This window comes from Palaemon carinicauda, chromosome 8 (genome assembly GCF_036898095.1).
Source record: "Palaemon carinicauda isolate YSFRI2023 chromosome 8, ASM3689809v2, whole genome shotgun sequence".
NCBI lineage: Eukaryota > Metazoa > Arthropoda > Malacostraca > Decapoda > Palaemonidae > Palaemon > Palaemon carinicauda.
In genome coordinates this window covers 170,543,884-170,563,810 of record NC_090732.1, presented here as the reverse complement: position 1 = coordinate 170,563,810, position 19,927 = coordinate 170,543,884, and the positions used below count along the sequence as shown (strand labels likewise).

Sequence of the window (19,927 nt, the reverse complement as noted above, 5' to 3'; positions counted from 1 at the left end):
CTTTATTGGGGCTAAAGTGCCATGTTGTCTCCTAGGACTTTCCTGTTGAAGGCTAGAACAGGGAATTCTATATGATGTAAATACCATAGAAATATTGTTACCCCCACTCTACAGCCAGTGTATCAACATGCAAGGCACAGACTCAAGTGTGTATAGGGGAGACCTCGCAAGTTCGGGCTCATTTGAACTTACTATAGCACCTCTGCTATGAGTGACGGCATGTACAACGTCCCAGAAAGGAACCATTGCTCCAGTCCTCACCATCATACCTACATCACAACATACCCACAACCACCATCCGAGTTTATTTAGACAATGGAGACACAACGCTTTCCTGTTTTAGCATTAGCCATCGCATATTAGTAAACTGCAAGCTTGTTTTCCCGTTTTAGCATTAGCCATCGCATATTAGTAAACTGCAAGCTTGTTTTCCCGTTTTAGCATTAGCCATCGCATATTAGTAAACTGCAAGCTTGTTTACATAATGTAGGTTTTGAAAATAAAAGGTGATGATTTGATGTCTTTTACCTATATTTTGAGGTAGTAGGTTGGCAAGGGCACCCGCCACCCGTTGAGATACTACTTCTGGAGAGTTCTTGGGTCCTTTGACTGTCCAGATATTACTATAGTGGATCCCCCTCTCTGGTTACGGCTCATTTTGTCTTTGCCTTCACATACACCGAATAGTCTAGCATATTCTTACCAAATTCTCATCTATCCTCATACACTTGACAACATTAAGTTTACCAAACAATTCTTCTTTGCTCAAGGGTTATCTACTGCATTGTAATTGTGCAGTGGCTACTTTCCTCTTGGAAAGGGTAGAAGAGACTCTTAGCTATGGTAAGCAGCTCTTCTAGAAGGACACTCCAAAATCAAACCGTTGTTCTCTAGTCTTGGGTAGTACCATAGCCTTTGTACCATGGGCTTCCACTGTCTTGGAGTAGAGTTCTCTTGTTTGGGGGATACACTCGGGCATGCTGTTCTATCTTATTTCTCTTCCTCTTTTTTTTGCTCTATCTTATTTCTCTTCCTCTTGTTTTTTTTTGTCCTATCTTATTTCTCTTCTTGTTTTTTTTTTAAAGTTTTTATAGTTTATAAGTGAAGGATCTAATTTAATGTTGTTACTTTTCTAGAAATATTCCATTTTTAATGTTTATTCTTCTCTTGTAGTTTTTTTTCTTATTTCCTTTTTCACTGGGCTATTATTCACCGTTGGAGTCCTTGGGCTTATGGCATCCTGCTTTTCCAACTAGGGTTATAGCCTAGCTTGTACTAATACTATTAATAAGAAAGATTTTAAGATGAAGGGTTCGTCTCCATTTTTTCATATTCCCTCTTATGGAAAACAAACTTTGTGATACACAAAAGTATAGATTTCTTTAACCTGTGAGAGCACTAAAGTGTTATTTGGAAAAGACTATAGACATGAGGGGAAAGGTTCATAATTTGTTTTATGGGATTAGGATTTCAAATTGTCTTCTTAAAGAATATGTCCTTCTTGGTTAGAATTTCATTATTCAGGCTCACAGGGAATTGGACCTAAATCAGATGAAAGACTTGAAAGTTTGGGTTCATGATATTAGAAGTAGAGCTACCTCTTTGAATTTCTGAAAGAATCTTTCTTTGGAATAAGACTTAGTGGCAGACCCAGTGGTGTATAAAATCCATTTTTGCTAAGAACTAACTTAAGAGTAGCCGGATTTTCTTATCAAGACTGCTGGGAACAATATAGTATTAGTTTTTAATTTTGAAACACACAGCATCTGGTAATACATATAAAAGTGCATACATTAGTTTGATAGTGAGGCTGTATTTGGGGACAATCTAGAGGCTTGAGTTATAACACACTTCGCTTGGTGACTGTGGCTCCAGTGGTAAGAGGGGAGTCTCAAGTAGTAATTAAGCTTATTATTCTAGGACTTGGCCATTTCCTTGACCGTCCGCTATCAAGGAGTGGGAGTCAGCACTATGAACTCCTAGGGAGTTGCATAAAATAAATGTTATTTCTATACTCCCAGATGTTCATAGACAAGCACACCCCCTCCTTCACACTGACAAGTGATGTCAAGGATAGTAATTTTGTCGCCAATCAGAGGCTGGAAAGACAAAAGGATCTACCTAAGACAAGGTTATTGCCATTAACTATCAGATGGTATCAATACTTTACTACTGTAGAAGCCTTAGCCTATCAAAAGAAAAGGAAAACAAGAAGTTTTTAGATTTAGGTAAATGTCAGTATTAAACCAGGATGTGAGAGAGAAGCACTATGAACATCAGCTAAGTATAGAAGTATTAAACTTTTTTATTAAAATTCTGTTTTTCTTTTTTTAGCAATGAACAGTCAAGGCTCCATTTAAGCATAATGACCTACTATAAGTACAGAATTTCATCAACTTGCAAACATTTGTCTTACAAGAATTCAGAGATACAAACACAAACCCAACTAAAAATAACAAAGATAAGATAAAGGAATACTGTAATCAAACAATATCAAATCATTTAATACAGTAAACAAAACGATATTTGGTGCTTAAAAGGAATGAAGGAATGGGTAGTGGTAGTGGTGGTGGTAGTTGGGGGGGGGAGTCAGTAGCTGTAGAGAATGACACCTCGTAGTAACGGGGGATGTTGAGAAGGGAGAAGTCTAATTGGAAAGGGACCTCTGGTAGTGGTTTCACTTGCCACAGTTTTAATACAGATACCCTTTAGGGGTGAGCGAGCTGGGTATATTCCGGGCATTCCATGCAACTTTTTTCTCTGGTATATTTAGCAGTATTTATACCTTAGAAATGGTGCTTTAAGGAGCATTTCACGGAGCGACACAGGTTGAGCCCAGAAATGGATTTTTCCTCCGTCAAAATCCATTTTGTAATAACCTGATGTCTATTTCATATGAAACCTGAATATTTGTTGACTTTTGTAGCTGGAAATCATAGGCATAGGATTCAGGTTAGGCCTACCCTCGGCCAATATTTAAAAAAAGTCGGACTTAAAAACAATTTGTCTTACATACAGATTCTTGGAACCAATTAAGTTTGCAAGTTGAGGATATTCTGTATTATATTTATTCATGTAATATATTCAAGAAAGTTCCCAAATGCAGTACACAGCTGTTACTGTACCAAAAAAGTTCCCAAATGCAGTGCACAGCTCTTACTGTTCCAAGAAAGTTCCCAAATGCAGTGCACAGCTGTTACTGAACCAGAAAAGTTCCCAAATGCAGAGCACAGCTGTTACTGAACCAGGGAAGTTCCAAATACAGTGCACAGCTGTTACGGTACCAAGAAAGTTCCTGAATGCAGTGCACAGCTGTTAATGCACCAAGAAAGTTCCCAAATGCAGTGCACAGCGATTACTGTACCAAGAATGTTCCCAAATGCAGTGCACAGCTATTACTGTACCAAGAATGTTCCCAAATGCAATGCACAGCTATTACTGTACCAAGAATGTTCCCAAATGCAATGCACTGCTGTTAATGCACCAAGAAAGTTCCCAAATGCAGTGCACAGCTGTCACTGAACCAGGAAAGTTTCCAAATGCAGTGCACAGCTGTTACTGAACCAGGAAAGTTTCCAAATGCAGTGCACAGCTGTTACTGAACCAGGAAAGTTTCCAAATGCAGTGCACAGCTGTCACTGAACCAGGAAAGTTTCCAAATGCAGTGCACAGCTGTCACTGAACCAGGAAAGTTTCCAAATGCAGTGCACAGCTGTTACTGTACCAAGAAAGTTCCCAAATGCAGTGCACAGCTGTCACTGAAACAGGAAAGTTTCCAAATGCAGTGCACAGCTGTTACTGTACCAGGAAAGTTCCCAAATGCAGTGCACAGCTGTTACTGTACCAAGAAAGTTCTCAAATGCAGTGCACATCTATTACTGTACCAAGAAAGTTCCCAAATGCAGTGCACAGCTGTTTTGTACAAAAAAAGTTCCCAAATGTAGTGCACAGCTGTTACTGTACCAAGAAAGTTCCTAAATGCAGTGCACACCTGTTATTCATTCCCCTATGCAGTGAACAGCTATTACTGTACCAAAAAATTTCCTGAATGCAATGCACAGCTGTTACTGTACCATGAAAGTTCCTATAACCAGTGCACAGCTATTTTCCAAATGCAGCGCACAACTGTTACTGTACCAAGAAAGTTCCTGAATGCAGTGCATAGCTGTTACTGTACCATGAAAGTTCCTATAACCAGTGCACAGCTATTACTGTACCAAGAATGTTCCCAAATGCAGTGCACAGCTGTTACTGTACAAAGAAAGTTCCCAAATGCAGTGCACATCTTTTACTGTACCTTTGATAAGGATCTTTGAGGACCAGGATGATTCTGAATGGCTTCTCTTCTCGCCTGTTCTAAAAGGTGCCTTGCTCGTTCCTTCAGTTCTTCATGTCTGGATGAGGGCCGCTGCGTTAAAATGCAAGAAATTAATACCTCACGACACGGCAATTGAGTTGATTACATCAAAATCTAAGCTATTATCACCAAACTCTCCCACTTATCATGAGGATTTGCTCTTGATAACCAAGCCTTATGCAGTACTTTATTCTGGTAATTGCTCGGAGAAAATATTACCACATTCCCTCTATTTGTGAAAAGTCTAAGAAAACTAGCATAATTTATACAGTAATCTATATTTTTCAAACCACAATTTCAGTTTCTCAGAAACTAGTTATCATTTCTTTACTTAAAATTTCTATCAGACATCTACCAAGAATATATAATCAAATCATAAATATAAAATACACCTTAATAAATCAACTTGAATGTTTTTGGCAAATATGAAAATTGGAAAAATATATGAAGAAATATTCCATATTACATAAAAGCCTTAACCTATGAAATCAAAATTGTTCATTAATATGGAAAAATCATGGTCAAATAACAATCATGGCTGCGATAAAATCAATACACCAAAATTGATAAGTCGTGACAATGAAAAAGCAACATGCAGCTCTGGACCGATTTATCAGTCGGAAAATAACGACACAGCTCGGAGTTATGTAGTGAAAATTGACAAAAAAAAAAAAAAAAAAAAGGACCAAGTTCTGCATATGTAATAAAACCTACTGAATGGAATAAAAAGGGATTTTGACGAAGGAAAAATCTATTTCTGGGGAGAGACCTGTGACGCCCGGTGAAAAGTCCTTCTTTCTACCTTTTCTGATATAAATTTTCCAAATATATCAGAGAAAAATAAAAGCATGGAATGCAGAGGTTACTACCCTCGTTCTGCATTCCATGCTTTTATTTTTCTCTGGTATATTTGGAAGATTTATATCAGAAAAGGTAGAAAGAAGGACTTTTCACCGGCCGGCACAGGTCGACCCAGAAATTCCCTTTTCTTGAAATACGATAAAAAAATGTTTTGCACTACATGACCCATAACCGAGTCTCTCTGAAATCCAAGACAATCGAAAAGTCTGGTGCATTGGTGTATTAGTTAATGGTAGCAACGACAAAAATATGGTTAGTAAAGAGCAAGAGCAACAGCTGAATTGCATTAAAAAAAACATTTAATATCCTGAGCATCAAAAGTATTTATACAGTAAAAAGGGTTTAAAACATTTCCTGGCAAAACCCCGACGATTGTTTCCATTCATGTTCCATGACACATATGAGTGGTAGGAGTATTTACTACATATTTCCTATTTATCCCTTTTACCCCCAGGCTATTTGGAAATTTCCAACCCTTAACCCCCAGGGGGTTATTTTTTTCCCAGCACATTTTGCAGTATATTTTTTTTTAAATTGCTCTAACAGCCTTAATTTTTGTCATAGAGAGGTCAGGTTGGTCTCATTCTCTTGGAAAATGCCCGAATTTTCTCAAAAAATCATCAAAAATATGAAAAAAAAAATTTTATAGCATTTTATTGCAAGGACGTACCGGTACGTCCATGGGGGTAAAGGGATGGCCTTTGTGAAACGTACCAGTACGTCCTTTGGGGGTAAAAAGGTTAAAGATATAAAGGCTGCTCATGAATGGCAGAGGCAAGTGATAGTGACATTACCCTATCAAGCAGGACAATGCCCTAGAGACTGACCATATACAGTACTGTATACTGTACATATAATCAGTACCCAAGCCCCCTCTCCACCCAAGCTATTACCAAGGAGGGCCAGGCAATGGCTGCTGATGACTCAGCAGATAGACCTATAGGCTTCCCCCAAACCCCAAATCATTAGTCTCACTAGGATGGTGAGGTTGCAGCGACCAAAGGAACTAACGAGTTTGGGTGTGACTAGAACCCCAGTCTGGCGTTCACCAGTCAGGGACGTTATCACATCGGCCCCAACAACTCTTAATGTTCTATTACTGAAGTTGAAATTATGTTGAAAGTACACCATACCACTGTCTTTATTATTTTCATTGGATACAAATCCCTCAAATTTGGAGGCCATGGATGAGGAAAAACAATTGAGGAGCCCTAAATATAACTTACCTAAATGCCTGAGTAACTTTATTTTGAAAAAAATAAGTATTCATCAGAAACCAAAGCAATATATATGTAAATATGAATCTCTGAATGTAACAGTTATGATATTCATCTTAAAAAGCACTCGCTAATATATTACAAAATTATTAATTTTACGTTAAAATTAGCAGAGTAACAATTATATGTGAGGCCTGCATATATGCGTGCACATGTAGACAATACCACCGGATATGACTAGCAAGAAATGCAATTCTTGAATTATGACTTTCCTAAACATCTTTTAAAAAAAAAGGGTCCCTAAAATATTCTTCTTCCCTTAATCTCAACTCTGTCAAACGAAGTAGCTATTAATTCATATATTCTTTAATAGACTCTGTGCTGTATCATATCTCTTTATACGCAATAAATCTTTTTCTATAATACTAACAATTCTTGACATGATGACGTCATGAATATGCTCACGTTACTTGCAAAATTTATAAAATCACTATATTTTCCTTTTTTTCCTTATCAAATTATGTTTATCATATAACCTATCAAACTATCATGAATTGTATTCGAACCACACAGTTTACAATTTTGTGTTGAATTCAGCTGATTAAGAACTTAAAAACAATATTTCCCCCTTTTCATCATAAATAACTCACTGACCAAAGATACAAAGAATGACATGTGAGAGATGGGAGGCGGACAAGGATAAGAACTCAAACAAAGCTCATCTTAATTCAAAGTCTGCGTGTGTCATTTCCTTGACAGCTGTCTATCTTATTTGTGAGTGGGACTTATTTTATCTCATTTTTAATGAGACTTTAAAAATCCTTACTTCAAAAGTTCAAACTTGCAGCGAATGTTTTTATCTTCAACAGGCTGACATAAGTCTCTTATTATAGTTTATTTATGTAATTTCTATTTTAATGTTGTTACTGTTCTTAAAATATGTTTTTAATTGGTCAATACTTCTCCCGTAGTTTATTTATTTCCTTATTCCCTTTCCTCACTGGGCTATTTTTTCTTGTTGGAGCCCTTTGGATTATAGCGCCCTGTTTTTCCAGCTAGGGTTGTGGCTTAACTAGTAATAATAATAATATGCTTTCCTCCACATTCTTATTCCTACTCTATATTACATTAATACAGAGAATCTAGGTATCCTAATGAGACAGGATACAAAAACTCCTTAAAAAGTTAAAGATGACTGACATCAGCTAATCAGAGCATTAGCTGGGGATGCCCAACCCTCCACCATGTTGCCCAACCCCATTAGTAACCTCCAAAGTAAACAGCTTAACCTCACAGAGAGAGGCAGCACTCGGTCTACTGTCCATGTGAATGCAAGGCTACCGAGTTACCGCTGTAAAATGCGCTACTTGAAATGAAAATATAATGATAAGATGGCTCAAAAGTGCTCTCTCAATACTTACATATACTAAAGATTTACAAAAATAATAAGATTAAGCTAACATAAAAACACAACCCATACCTAATATCTTAATACCCAGCAACAACCTATGAATTCTATCTAGAAAACCTAAAAACGGAAGCTATGCCAAGGATACTTCATCTATATTTCAAAGTACTGTACAGTACTAAAAAAACTGTCTGTCCAAAGGAAATAAAAATATCTAATGTAATGATATCTATAGAAAAAATAGGAGCATCAAAATCGAATAACAGTAAAATTAAACTACTGTCCAAAACAACCCTCACATCTCTTTCTTCGGGCAACTTTGCACAAACTTGATGAAAAATGCAAAATTACTTGGGCTTCCCCCAAGAGAAAGTAAAACAGCAAGCTGCCAAAAGTTGCCAACTTGTATGGTAACTAAAAATATTTCATCAAATACACTAGTGTTTTTCACTGATCTTAATAAAAAAAATTCAGTGAAAGTGATAAATTGTTCCTTCAGCTAACAATATCTTTCTAGAATGTTGAACTCCATGACTAATAACAATTTATACAGCATGAATTAAGGCGCAAGAGGTGGTGTGGGGATTAGCTTTATCTACAAAATACTTCAAGAATTGAGACAAGACAAATGAGATATCCAACTAGGCATTCAATGTCCATTGCAGACCAACAAATTCTCACTATTATTCCCAACCAAACCATATCTTTATTTTGAAAACCTTCAAGTTACTTTTCATAGCGGCGACAACAACTTTTTAAAATGATTACAAATTCTACCACAAATCATCCAATTGAATTACTTTAATCCTAAAATACTGTTCCTAGCAGATAATTGTAATGCCATGTAATACTGGGTGGGTACCATCAAGGTGATTGAAAAGAATTGAGATCTCTCTCAACCCCCTTTTGTTGGTTTATAAAGTTCAGGTAAGTAGAACATGGGTTGTAAATTAGAAAGTACCTCGGATATATGAAATTATCTATAGTATACTTTTCAACACAAATCACTTATGTACCGAGATCAGAAAAGGCGTAGATGCATCTATCCATCCTTAGCACTCTGCTTGGAATGATGATACAATTTTGTGATGAACCAGAATCTTTTATCTAGATTGCTATCATGATGATGCTCTTTCTCAACTAATTACCAGATCAAAAACCCAGACATCGCTGCATTTTTTATTTATTTGACTGCTTTCATTTTATGTGATATATAATATTACTGCAATCATCCATTTTCTCATGATAATTTTCAAGCATACTGTAATCTCTAATTAGTATTTTCTCTTATTTTAAATTAGTTTACACCAGACTGTTTTGTTTGATATAACCAACACTATTTAATGATTTGGATTCCATATCATTACCTTCTAAGCCTGCCTCTATTATTCTTCTTGAAATCCCTGTGTCTACTAAGATTGAAACTTTAATGCACCATATACCCTATATGACTACAAGCTGAGACACAAATCATACATCACCCTCCTGTACATTATATTAGGACCAAATCACTTGAATAAGCTATGCAAGAAAGACAATCATATTAAACATCCTAGATAAGAACATCAACAAAATGAGCAAAGAAAGCCTACAAATAATGATTAATCTAATAAAACTTTCCATTAATGGAGGTCCCCATACATCGTAATATTTCTTAACGTATGTACCTAATTTTAGTGAGCCTTGAAATATTGAAAGTAGTGGCTCTGAGCATTAAATTCCCTTATCTCAAATGAGATAACTTTCATATCTATCTTGGAACTCTTGAACCATATACACAACAGTATTCATTCAGCTTTGGGATTCAACAGCCAAATTCCTATGCTTTGCAAAGGACCTACAAGAAATTTACTCTGCTCCTTATATGTCGGTTGTGTTCAAACAATAGTGAGACTTCTCAAAATGTTCAATATGACATGAGACTATTAAATTTCAATATTATCAATTAGCACCCTCATGAAAGGACATTACCAATATGATGTTTCACTACAGCAAACACTTTACCAAGACTAGCATCTACGATAACGATAAATTAATATAGCAAAGGTTTAATGCACAAAATGCAACGTACCACAAAGATCGACATTAGCTACTCTTACGATACCTTAAAATTATTCATCAGTGCTGATAAGCTTTATACTGTATATTTGTCCCACTTGAATAAAAGTGGCACCTTGAGGGTTATGTAACTAAATCTAATAGTATTGACTCATTCATGATACAGACAGCAACTAAAGTATAATTACACTCAATATATATAAGGTACAACAAATTTCAGATTCAGCTAAAAGCACACTTCTATAAGAGGCTCAAATTCATCAAGGTGAACGTACATTAACAAACTTACCAACTTTATTCTGTACTTCTTTTAATATCCTAATAAAGTATGACAAAATTAATACTCATAGCTATACCAATAAATATAGTGGGTATAATTTCAGTAGGAATGTGTAAAGAAAACGGTGACATTACCCATCGGGAAAGCTCTGCACACCTCATTACTCTGTGTCAATACTGTACAAATATGAGACCATGAACTGTTTATCATGAGAAGAAAAATTTATCACTTGCTCTGTAAGTTGATATAATAAAATCTGGGAACATCACATTTAGTAGTTGTAACAATAACCACAAAAAAGCATGCAATAGCAGGCATTAGTAATCTATCAAAAATAAATTTCAAAGAAACAATCAAGCAAAATAAAGAGCAACTAGATATTTTTGCCAAAACTCTCCAGTAAGACTGGCAGAAATAGGCGCAGCATACAGCACTCTGGAGTACACACAACAACAAGCTAACTTGCAGAACCTTGGTCAGCAGAAGACGGAGTGCTTCTCTATTACGCTCTTCAAGAACTGAAATCTCTGCAACTTGTGCAAAATCTCTGATCATCTCTCTTTCCTGAAGATCCAAATCCCCCCAGAGAAGGTTCTCCTGATCTTGCTCAGCCGGTTCACCTTTCCCAGTATCTGGATTTCTGGTATTTACTTCATGGAACTTTAAAGGCTCCATAAAATGAGATTGGTAGCCTGACACATTTTCTGGCGAGTGTTGATTTTTTGGTCTAGCACCTTTTTCCAGGTGAGAAAAGGAAGCTGTACTGAGATCTGAATTATCAGTCAGATTAGTAAGTTCACTATTTGCCACAAAATTGGGAGAATCTCTTTCCAAAATTCCATCAGCGAGTTTTAATGTTTTGATAGTTGCCTGATGACTGCTTTCTGAGGTTACATCTTTAGATTCGGCAACAACAATACCTTCAGTAACTGCACTACCCTCAGCTCTCTTATCCCCTGGAGTCTGTCCATAAAAGAAAAGATTATAAAGTCCTTTAGTTGTATGCCTTAATCCATCAATTAACCAACCCCTTTCTACGGACAAGTCCTTTTCCAGTTGCTGTTCTTCTTTTTCAGATGAAACTTTCAAGCAATGTGCCTGCGGCATCATACTCGCATCACCCTCTAACGTTCTTTTGTGCTCTATTCTCTTGCCATGACTTTTAGGCATCACCTTCTCCAAAACATAACCGTCTGACTCAAGCTCCAGTTCCATTTCACCAAACTCAAACTCACTATCAAAAGCCCCACCTTCTTCATCAATGTCTTCAAGGTCTTTCAGCCAATCTTCCTCTTCCTCTTCTGTGGGAAGCTGAAAATCCATTCCATCAAATGCAGAATCTGGTGAGCAACTCAAGAAGTATATCTTGTCATCTATGTCACTTTCCCTTCTACAGATATTATTTATTTCCTTCTCTTCCTTAGAATAAGTACTTTTTGGTATTGGCACAGAACCCGGCTCTGCTACAGTTATGTCTTCAGTATGGAGTGAGAAATTAGCAATAGCACCAAAATTGCTAAACTTTCTCTTTCCTTTCATAATACCTGCCCAATACTGAAGAACAGCAGAGTTATCAATTGATTCAACATCACTTTCATCTTTAAAACTGCCACAATCTGCTGATAGACCCTGAGATAACAAGGAAGCACTTAACGGCGGTGTTGATTTTATGAATGTTGCATAGGAGGGAATTCCAGAATCCATGGCTAAGAGATTTGATGGACAAAAGCTATCATCCACCGTATCATCTTTCTGTACAGGAATGCTACCTGTATCATCAACAGTTAAGGTTGTTTCACCCTGATTAACCAACATATCGTTTGCTCTACTCAAACTTTCAGGGGATATGTCTGGCAAGTTTCCTCTCTCTTTATTTGAAATAGTATCAGATATAAAATTAGTCAATGTATTCTCGGAAGATTCACCTGCAGAATAAGTGTCATTACTGGTGATAGATAATTGGTCTGTGGTATCTTGGTTGCCTTTACCTTCTAAACTCTCTGTAATATTCTGTTGAATATTAGAGTCAAAAGTGGCAAGGTCTGGAATAGAATCAAATGTATCAAGGTTTGGAATGTCTTCAAGGTCAGTATTACTTTCTAATATGTCAAGCTTACTAAGATCTACTACAGTAAGGTGAGAAGGTTCAACACTTTGCACAGCAAGTACCACATCAGGGAGAGTGCACTCTTGCTGGTTGTCATATTCAGGAGCTAGCAAACAAGTTCCCTCTTCAGCTGCTGTAAAAACAAGAGGAATGCTTTCAGAAACTAGTGTGCATGTTTCATTGGCCATCTCGTGTGTATTCTCATTTGCAGTACACATAATGGCAGGTTTACCTTTCTCATTACTTTCCTTGACATGATTTATATACATATCTACATTTATATCCAAATCAGGCATAGAATAAACCATTTCTTCTTCAACAAAAGCATGAATATGGGGTTCTTTTTCTACTTTTTTAACTTTGGCCTGTACTCTTTCTGGCAATTGGAACTGCTTATTACTCATCACAAATACATCAATGAATTCCTGTGTTGCTTCCTCCGCAGACGCATACATGAGTGCTCTAAGCATTTCTTCTTCTGCTAGAGAACAAACTGGAATACCTTCCATATCACTAGTGTAATCAGATTCATCCTCATCTCTTTCAGCAGTGTGCAAATAATTTCTGTTGTCGCAAACATTTTCACATTCATATGTTCCTTCAGACTCCTGTGCTGGCTTATCAATACCAGGTACAAATTCCTCACTAGGCGCATGAATCAAAATCTGTGGGATATCTAATAAGCATGGATCATTTAAATCTGCACAGTCACCCGTCGCAGACGTATAATTTTCACTGTAGCTCTGCAAAACTGCACATTCCAGCTCAACAGCTGGTTTTTCACTTGCAATTTCTGGTGGTCCTATAAATGTTATGCCATTATCTAGTTCCGGCAGGGATGTCATGTCCTGGCCTACAGATTCCAACTCAAATCTTTCTACATTTTGTAATGCATGTAACACATTTAGAGTCTTGTCTGATAATCTACGTTCATTATTCCTTTGGTCCTTAGAGTCGCTGCTATCTCTAATATCCCCCACCAAGAGACTTTCACCACTTACATTCACTTCTACGTTTTCAGGGCTTTCACAACTTTTAGAAGCACTGTCTTCTTTATAGGAGTCTCCCAAATAAGTTTCAGGGCTTTCACTACTTTTAGAAGCACTATCTTCTTTAAAGGTGTCTCCTAAAGTTTCAGGGTTTTCACTACTTTTAGGAGCACTGTCTTCTTTATAGGAGTCTCCTAATGAAGTTTCAGGGCTTTCACTACTTTTAGAAGCACTGTCTTCTTTATAGGAGTCTCCTAATGAAGTTTCAGGGTTTTCACTACTTTTAGGAGCACTGCCTTCTTTATAGGAGTCTCCCAAATAAGTTTCAGGGCTTTCACTACTTTTAGAAGTACTGTCTTCTTTATAGGAGTCTCCCAAATAAGTTTCAGGGCTTTCACCACTTTTAGAAGCACTGTCTTCTTTATAGGAGTCTCCCAAATAAATTTCAGGGCTTTCACTACTTTTAGAAGCATTGTCTTCTTTATAGGAGTCTCCCAAATAAGTTTCAGGGCTTTCACTACTTTTAGAAGCACTGCCTTCTTTATAGGAGTCTCCCAAATAAGTTTCAGGGCTTTCACTACTTTTAGAAGCACTGTCTTCTTTATAGGAGTCTCCCAAATAAGTTTCAGGGCTTTCACTACTTTTAGAAGCACTATCTTCTTTAAAGGTGTCTCCTAAAGTTTCAGGGCTTTCACTACTTTTAGAAGTACTGTCTTCTTTACAGGAGTCTCCTAAATAAGTTTCAGGGCTTTCACTACTTTTAGAAGCACCGTCTTCTTTATAGGAGTCTCCCAAATAAGTTTCAGGGCTTTCACTACTTTTAGAAGCAGTGTCTTCTTTACAGGAGTCTCCTAAATAAGTTTCAGGGCTTTCACTACTTTTAGAAGCACTGTCTTCTTTATAGGAGTCTCCCAAATAAGTTTCAGGGCTTTCACTACTTTTAGAAGCACTGCCTTCTTCATGGGAGTCTCCCAAATTAATACTTTTTTCCACTAAACCTGTATTATTTGGTAAACTATGCAAATGGGTTAAATCTTTACGGAAATAATTATTCACAACATCTGAAGGTGGAATAGGTATAGAAATTAAAATTTCTGTTGTGCATATGCTGATATCCGTTTCAGTTAAAACACACCTGTGGAAATCAGCAGAAATTTCCGATTCAGCTATACTATACACACCATAGACAGGAGTAAACTTGGAAACACTAAAATCTTGTAAAGTTGTGATTTCAAGAGCACCAGCTTCTAAGCATTCATTTATAGCACCAAAAGTATACAGAGGAGAAATTTCCTTAAACTTGGAAACACTAAAATCTTGTAAAGTTGTGATTTCAAGAGCACCAGCTTCTAAGGTTTCATTTATAGCACCAAAAGTATACAGAGGAGAAATTTCCTTAAAGTCTACCGGTGGCAATTCACTCGCATATTCTTTAAGGAATTCTTCATATGATTCTTGTCTGGGAAGGCTAAAAGTGTAAACCTTAATATCTTCATTCACAGTAGCAATCCCTTTATAGTCAATTTCAAATCGGCACAAAGTATATTCAAAATTATGCTTCATAGCTGGAATTACTGAAAGAGTATCCAACAAGAATGGTTCACTGACTATATTACCAACTAGAGCACTTGATACAGCGTGAGTATATCCAGAGTCAACAACCTCATTACTACTTAAATCAAGCTTGAATATTCTATCAAACCTCATTGGTTTCTGCATGACTTCTTCAGCGGGACCTAAAACGACAGGTTCTTTTTTTGCAACTAAAGTAGGCAGATAATCTTGGGGAAGTTCATCATCATTATTATGATTTTCATGGCCAAGAAACTCTTCAACAATTTTTGCAAAAGAATCTTCATCTGAACCAACAGACATTTTATCTTCATCACCACCAAATGGTCTAACACTAGCATAAACTTTGAATTCTTCATCACACTCTTCATCATCAAATGGCATATTTTCATTGTTTTTTTCAAATCGCGCTGGCCCAAACCAAACATTCTCATAATCTTTACCACTAGACCTCTTTTTCCTCATCTCATCTTGAGTGTTAGTATCAATAACTCTCTTCTCTGACTCAGTACTAAAATTCCTGGAGCCCTGGTCATCAAATGAGACCCAAGACTTCATGGCATCCCTTACTCGTGTTGGAGGGATAACTGCAACAGAATCTCCTACTTCATTTTCGACCTTTGACTTCTCTAATCGTCTCAAGGAAACTTCGGAAGGCGTTGAAGATGTCAAAACATCGCTTCTATGATCTTGCTCACTCGTAGACTTAAATACTTTAGAGCTATTTACTCCACTGTCAACAATATTTTCACTTTTACAATCACCACCATTGTAACCTTTATCCACAACATCATCTTTTTTATCAACTTGTTCTAAGCGACCACCGTTTTCTTTCACGGCACCCTCAGTTTTGACTTCTGGTGAAACTTCAGTGACGGTAATCTTTTCAGAATTTTTGGGATGGGATTGGATGGAAGCACCTTGAGTTCCACCATCACTTGTTTCAGGCTTCCCAACTGTACTCTCACTGCCCCAGTCAACATCTTCAAATTTTGCCCAAGGAGACATAACAAAATCCTTTGGTAAGGTCTGAGACTGGTTTCCCCATGCAATTGTCTGACTAGAATGCTCCCCCATTTTATCATCCTCGTTAGCAGTAGTATTTGACAAGTAACCATCTTCCACTGATGATGATGAGAAAAATCCTGTGTCTCTATCAGTTTCCGACTTAACAGGAGTTTTTAAGTCAACAGTAGTATGGCCTTGGTCAGGTACAGGGGGCCTACTGCCACTCACGTCTTTATCTTTACCTAGAGCATTGTTAACATTGGTAGTCTTAGATGAACTTGTTTTGTCCTTCGGTACATCTTTTACCTTTGGTATACTGGTTTTATCTTGGGTTATATCTTTAACTTTCTTTAAACCTACCTTAGTTTTATCTGGTTCATTTTTAAGTACTGAACTTTGAACAGGCTTCTGATTTGCATTGTTCTTCACCTGGGTTTCTTTTGGTATGGAATTTCTACCACCTACAACAGCTGTTTTCAGTTTTGTATCTTTGTTGTTATTATTTAAGGACTTTGGTAGAGAATTAGATTTGTTTGTGGATTTGGCTCTTGGAAGAGAATTATTTTTCAACTTTTCTTTAAAGTTGGAGAAAGTTCTACTGCTTTTAGTTTTAGAAGAACCTTGACTTTCAGTCTGATTTGGAAGGACAGGACTTTTGACTTTTGAATCGGGTGAAACGGAGGCTTTCTTAGATTCTCCCTTCAAGAACAATCTGACTTTGGATCTAGGACTCAAGATAGAATTTTTATTACCTAACCGGGCATACGTTATATCACTCGTTTCAGGACTTTCACTCCTCATAGGGGTGATTACTCTTGGGCTATCTACTTGAAATTTAGGATCAACTTTATAGAGATTTCGAGGACTTGAAGAGCCCTTACTGTTTTCACTGTTAACAGCTTTCTTAGGAGGGCTAACTGAGCTTGTGACAGATCTTTTCTTAGAGGTCAGAACTTGATTCTGTAAACGACTGCCACTTCCTCCCAAGCCTTCCAAAGGTGGAGGGTTAAGCTACAAAGGAAGAAAATAAAGAGGAAAAAGAAATCCAGAAATAAGACAGTTATTGGGAAGATTTTATACTGATCTCACTAAAAGTAGCCTATAAAATTGCCAACTTTTTAAATACTGAACTCTCCAGAACTTCAAAATAAGATAACTTCAAATGGAAGATAGAGATTTATATAGTAATAAAAAAAAGTTTAGCCTATTGCATGCTTTACTCTCTGATGACGACGTTAGCAAACACTTCTCTTTCTACTGTACAGTTCTGTTGCAAGTCTCTAAGATATGGTATCCATCCAAAAAGCACAACTGAACTCAAGCCATCATTATACCTGAAGCTGGACAACCCTAAATAGTGCACATAATGAGAATATGACATTATAGCTGTGATTGTCAGAGAGGAATGAAAGATACTGCATTCATGATACATAGAAAGCTCTAAAGTTAAGTGTGGTGTGGTAACTGACTGCAAGTGGTAAGCATATAATAAATAGAACAGTATTACACATAATTCTAAAAAGCTCATTCCATGTTACATCTTGTGGGTAGAACAGGCTTGTGAGAGAGCTTAGTGGTTCTTGGTGTGCAGTGTCATTCCTTTCATGAGTAGCAGCAGAGTGCCACAAATCGTGACAGCTCACCTTCTTAAGGGGACTTTGTCTCTCTCTCATCACCACCTGATCCCGTCGGGTGGGGGAAAGGTCGAGGAGTCCAGGGACTTCCTGGACAATGGATCCCAACCGGGAATCAACTGGGGACCCCTCCTGAGGTCCGGTGATTGTCCCGTTTCCAGACCCAGTCTGACCACCGCAGACAGACATTTCCCACAGTTAGTTTAAGGCACCAACACCATCATACATTATAATTAGGAAAGGTTTAGAGAGTGTCCCGTTATTTTACATTAAATCTATCATGGTAGAAAGGCAAGCATGGAGTCTAAATGACCTAGAATTTGATAAAAAAGTAACACAGAACAGTGGGACCTAAAGATTTTCATTTCCAGCTACTGTAACTCTCAATTCTTATCAAATGATGTGTCCAAGATATTTGTGCTATTTCTGACTTTGCTGAAAAAATACAAAAATAAAACATTGAAGGCTGTTTGATGGGCATCATATACTGTGGTTCACATTTAAAAAAATTAAAATAACCTCAATAAATTTTCAGCTATTCAACTACCTATTTTATTTGATCATCATCCTTGGAAAAAAATCTACAAAGACTGAATAATATGATCTAACTCATCAAATAAAATTAATTGAACAATCTTTGCTCATTATTTGCATTGATGTCACTTAAAAGTTTTAAGACAACTAAGCACACATACATATTATAGTATTATAGCAGAAAGCACAATCCTTAGCCCTCAGCCCCATCATATCTTAATCAATTGGATCCTAAACTTAATCTTACATCAACTCGTCAATGCAACCATCCAACAATTGGAGCAAGGGATTTTCAAAACACAATTTGGATATGAAGAGCAAACGTGGAAAAGAAGAAGACAGACCAGGTAGTGTAGAGGAAGAATAAGCATTAGCAGAGCTGAAATATTTGTTACCATAGGTTTATACTTTCACATACACATGAATTGTGAGGGTTAAAAAATGCTACATAAAGTGAAAAGAGATTGCTGGACTACTGGCACATATGACTATCGCATAAAAAAGAAGGAAAAAATATATCACAAGTGTCTCTACTATCCTATGCATCAGACACATGGAAATTTTGTGAAATCGGTTATGTTGAAAAGGTATGACAAAAATTTTGTTAGCCCGATTCATTTCCTTATTATAATAATTCTCCAAAATAAAAATAAACCATGACACCAGCATTGATATCATTCTCCAGTCAGATTTCAATTGTCAGGTTTGCTAAGAGCATTTACTCTTACATGGAAGGGAAAAATATGAGGAGGTAATGTTAAAAAAAGATAGAAATCTAGTTGAGCAGTGATCATGTGAACAGATGGAAATATACAAGCAGAAATAAAGGCAGATAAGGGAAAAATGAACACAGCAAAAAAGTCTAATAGACTCTACATCGTGCCATGTATGGCAAACTATACAATACCCCCAACAGGATTACTAATAGCAGTTATAACTGTATGTTAGTACTGTATCTATATTTGTATTACAGTGAAGAGAACTTTAGACCATTGAGGTCAACAAAATAAGTAACATCAAAGCTGAAAATATCAAATACCTTTATAGGATTCTCCATCTCTCAATTCATTTAACTTGACTTTAGGTATGACCATTTAACCACATTTCCCCTGAATGGGGAAATCAACTAACCTAATAATATCATAATAATATTGCCAAAGTATCTATCTGTCTATCTTGTTTTCCTACAGTCTTACTAGCATATCGCCACCTCAATTATAACATAAAAAAATATCAGGACACTCTCTGTAACCTTTATAATTTGCCCTCAAATTGTTAAAAAATTACATTTTAGCGATAAGCTACAAAAGTAGATGTAACATCTACTTAATACATAAACCAATGAATAAGACTACATAAAGAAAACAGAATATACCATATTCAAAGCATTAGATATAATAGGATTCTAAAAGAAAATGGTTTTGATTGGACAAGAGTACAAACAACAAAGATTATGACAACTTCAAACATGGGACTCTTATGCTGATCACCTTTAATGTTGGAGATGAAAAAAAATAATTACAATTTACCATATAAATGCTTTGAGGCAATTCATATTCATAAAAATTCTATCAAAGAAAGTTTTCTTAAAGTGTACAACATGGGATAAAAGATAACTAAATGGATAAATATTCATTTCACAAATTCATTACTTCAACTTAGCCTATTCCATGTGAGACAAGAAATCCTAAACAACTTATTCCACTATAAGAAAAAGAAGACAATCAATTAATTTTGACAGGATAGCGCATGCTATAAGAACCTTCAGGCCCCGCAGTGGCAAAATAAACTTTTTAATTGGTAAAATCTCCCAGAGATTCCCAGACTTTTGGAAACCATTAATCATTATTGTGTTATTTTCACATTTCATTGCCTACTTTCTAAATATATATAATCAGTTTA

At 36.5% G+C, this 19,927-nt stretch overlaps 1 protein-coding gene across 1 annotated transcript in view; it reads right to left on the bottom strand.

Moving 5' to 3' along the window:
* The window catches only part of LOC137645558 (EH domain-binding protein 1-like), an 89,193-nt gene that overhangs the window by 33,237 nt on the left and 36,029 nt on the right, over nucleotides 1-19,927 (bottom strand). The window contains exons 7-8 of the mRNA XM_068378360.1: nucleotides 10,653-11,144; nucleotides 4,298-4,408 (exon numbers count right to left, since the gene is read on the bottom strand). Coding sequence (XP_068234461.1) covers nucleotides 4,298-4,408; nucleotides 10,653-11,144 — 603 coding nt within the window. The remainder of the gene's footprint in view (nucleotides 1-4,297; nucleotides 4,409-10,652; nucleotides 11,145-19,927) is intronic.